This window comes from Penaeus monodon, chromosome 19 (assembly GCF_015228065.2).
Source record: "Penaeus monodon isolate SGIC_2016 chromosome 19, NSTDA_Pmon_1, whole genome shotgun sequence".
Taxonomy (NCBI): domain Eukaryota; kingdom Metazoa; phylum Arthropoda; class Malacostraca; order Decapoda; family Penaeidae; genus Penaeus; species Penaeus monodon.
This window is the reverse complement of record NC_051404.1, coordinates 31,791,270-31,792,684: the sequence shown is the minus strand read 5'-3', so window position 1 is coordinate 31,792,684 and position 1,415 is coordinate 31,791,270. Positions and strand designations below refer to the sequence as shown.

Below are 1,415 nucleotides of genomic sequence, written 5' to 3'. Positions count from 1 at the left end.
AATTTCCTCCTTTGAATCTCTATTGTTATCTGCAGTTGTCCTTTTGTTGCACCTTCTTACCACAATCTGGTCAGCTACCTCTTTATGCTTTGACATACATTGTTATATTCTGTGCTCACATTCAGTTACTTTCTATTTTTAGCAATATTCTGATATTTTTTCATACTAAAATATATCTAATTTGGTTTTGGATGACTCATAGTGATATTCTGGTGTAACAAGAAGTGTATTTTTCATCAAAGTCTTGTCCAGGTAAAAACAATTATTTATAAAAAATAAATGAATAAAAGGTGTAAGTTTAATTTCTGTCAATTTAGAATCATTGTTTGTAAGAAACATAAAATTCATCATCTATTATCACATTATTCACAAAAAATTCTAAGCCTTGAATTATTTGCTAACCTATCTGGGGTGGACTGATTTTTACAACCTTTTTTTAGAAATGGTCCATTTCTTATGGAAATCAACCAATCTTTCCCCATACTATTCTTTTGTACTATGAACACCAGGACTAATTCTGCTACCCTTCACAGCTGATTCCTCTCTCTGAGTTTGGAAGTTCAAGCCTCTTTGGTGCGGCGGCTGCTTAAAGAGTCCAACCATTCCAAGCACAGGATGCCGAAATACCTGTAGGTCGAGGCTATGTGCCATCTGATCTCTGCCCACGTCATCAGTTATTTATTTATTTATCTGATGAATACGTTTGGATTATAACAACTGCAAAGTATATTTCTTGAAAGTTTTAGGCACACCCTATCTCTCAGAATTTGAAGCATAAAACACAAAAGCCTCTAAGCTCCTTTGAACTCCCATACGAGCCAATTCCCTTGTGCTTCTGTTACCCCCTTCACCATCCTCACAAGTCTAGGCACTACACATAAGCAAACAAGTTACTCAGTCAGCTAAGACTTGCCTGAGGGTGTTCTTCTCACAAAGCTGCATCTGGATAAATAGGTACTGCTTCTTGAATTGCTTGGAGGCTGGAGCACTGTCTGTCTTGTCAACATTATCAGTCTCTATCACAGAATCTTGCGAGTCCGAGAAGTCGTCATCTTTCATCTTGTCATCACCATACATGTCATCATCAGAATCTTGCAGCATTGGTCTGCAATAGAGTATTATAAAAAAAAGGGGGATTGAAGATTTGGTACTTTTCTTTTGAGGAGAAAAAATAATAAAAGTCAACTTTTCAAAAATGAACCTTACAGACAAAAACAACATTGTATAAAGAAATAAATAAAACCTTATATACAAAAGCAATATTGTACAAAGAAATAAATTAAAACTTACATATAAAAGCAATATAGCACAAAGTTTTACATCTGTATCCATACCATAAAAGCCAAAGAAAATCAACAAGATAAAAATTAAAATCAGTACAAAAAAAACGACAAAACTACAAACCCCAAGCTGCC

The 1,415-nt window shown here is 34.6% G+C and overlaps 1 protein-coding gene across 1 annotated transcript in view; it reads right to left on the bottom strand.

The window, feature by feature from the left end:
- The window catches only part of LOC119585385 (eIF-2-alpha kinase GCN2-like), a gene marked incomplete in the record, with an annotated part of 28,307 nt that overhangs the window by 8,672 nt on the left and 18,220 nt on the right, over positions 1-1,415 (bottom strand). The window contains 2 exon segments of the mRNA XM_037934051.1: positions 914-1,105; positions 1,405-1,410. Of these exon segments, the coding sequence (XP_037789979.1) occupies positions 914-1,105; positions 1,405-1,410 (198 nt within the window).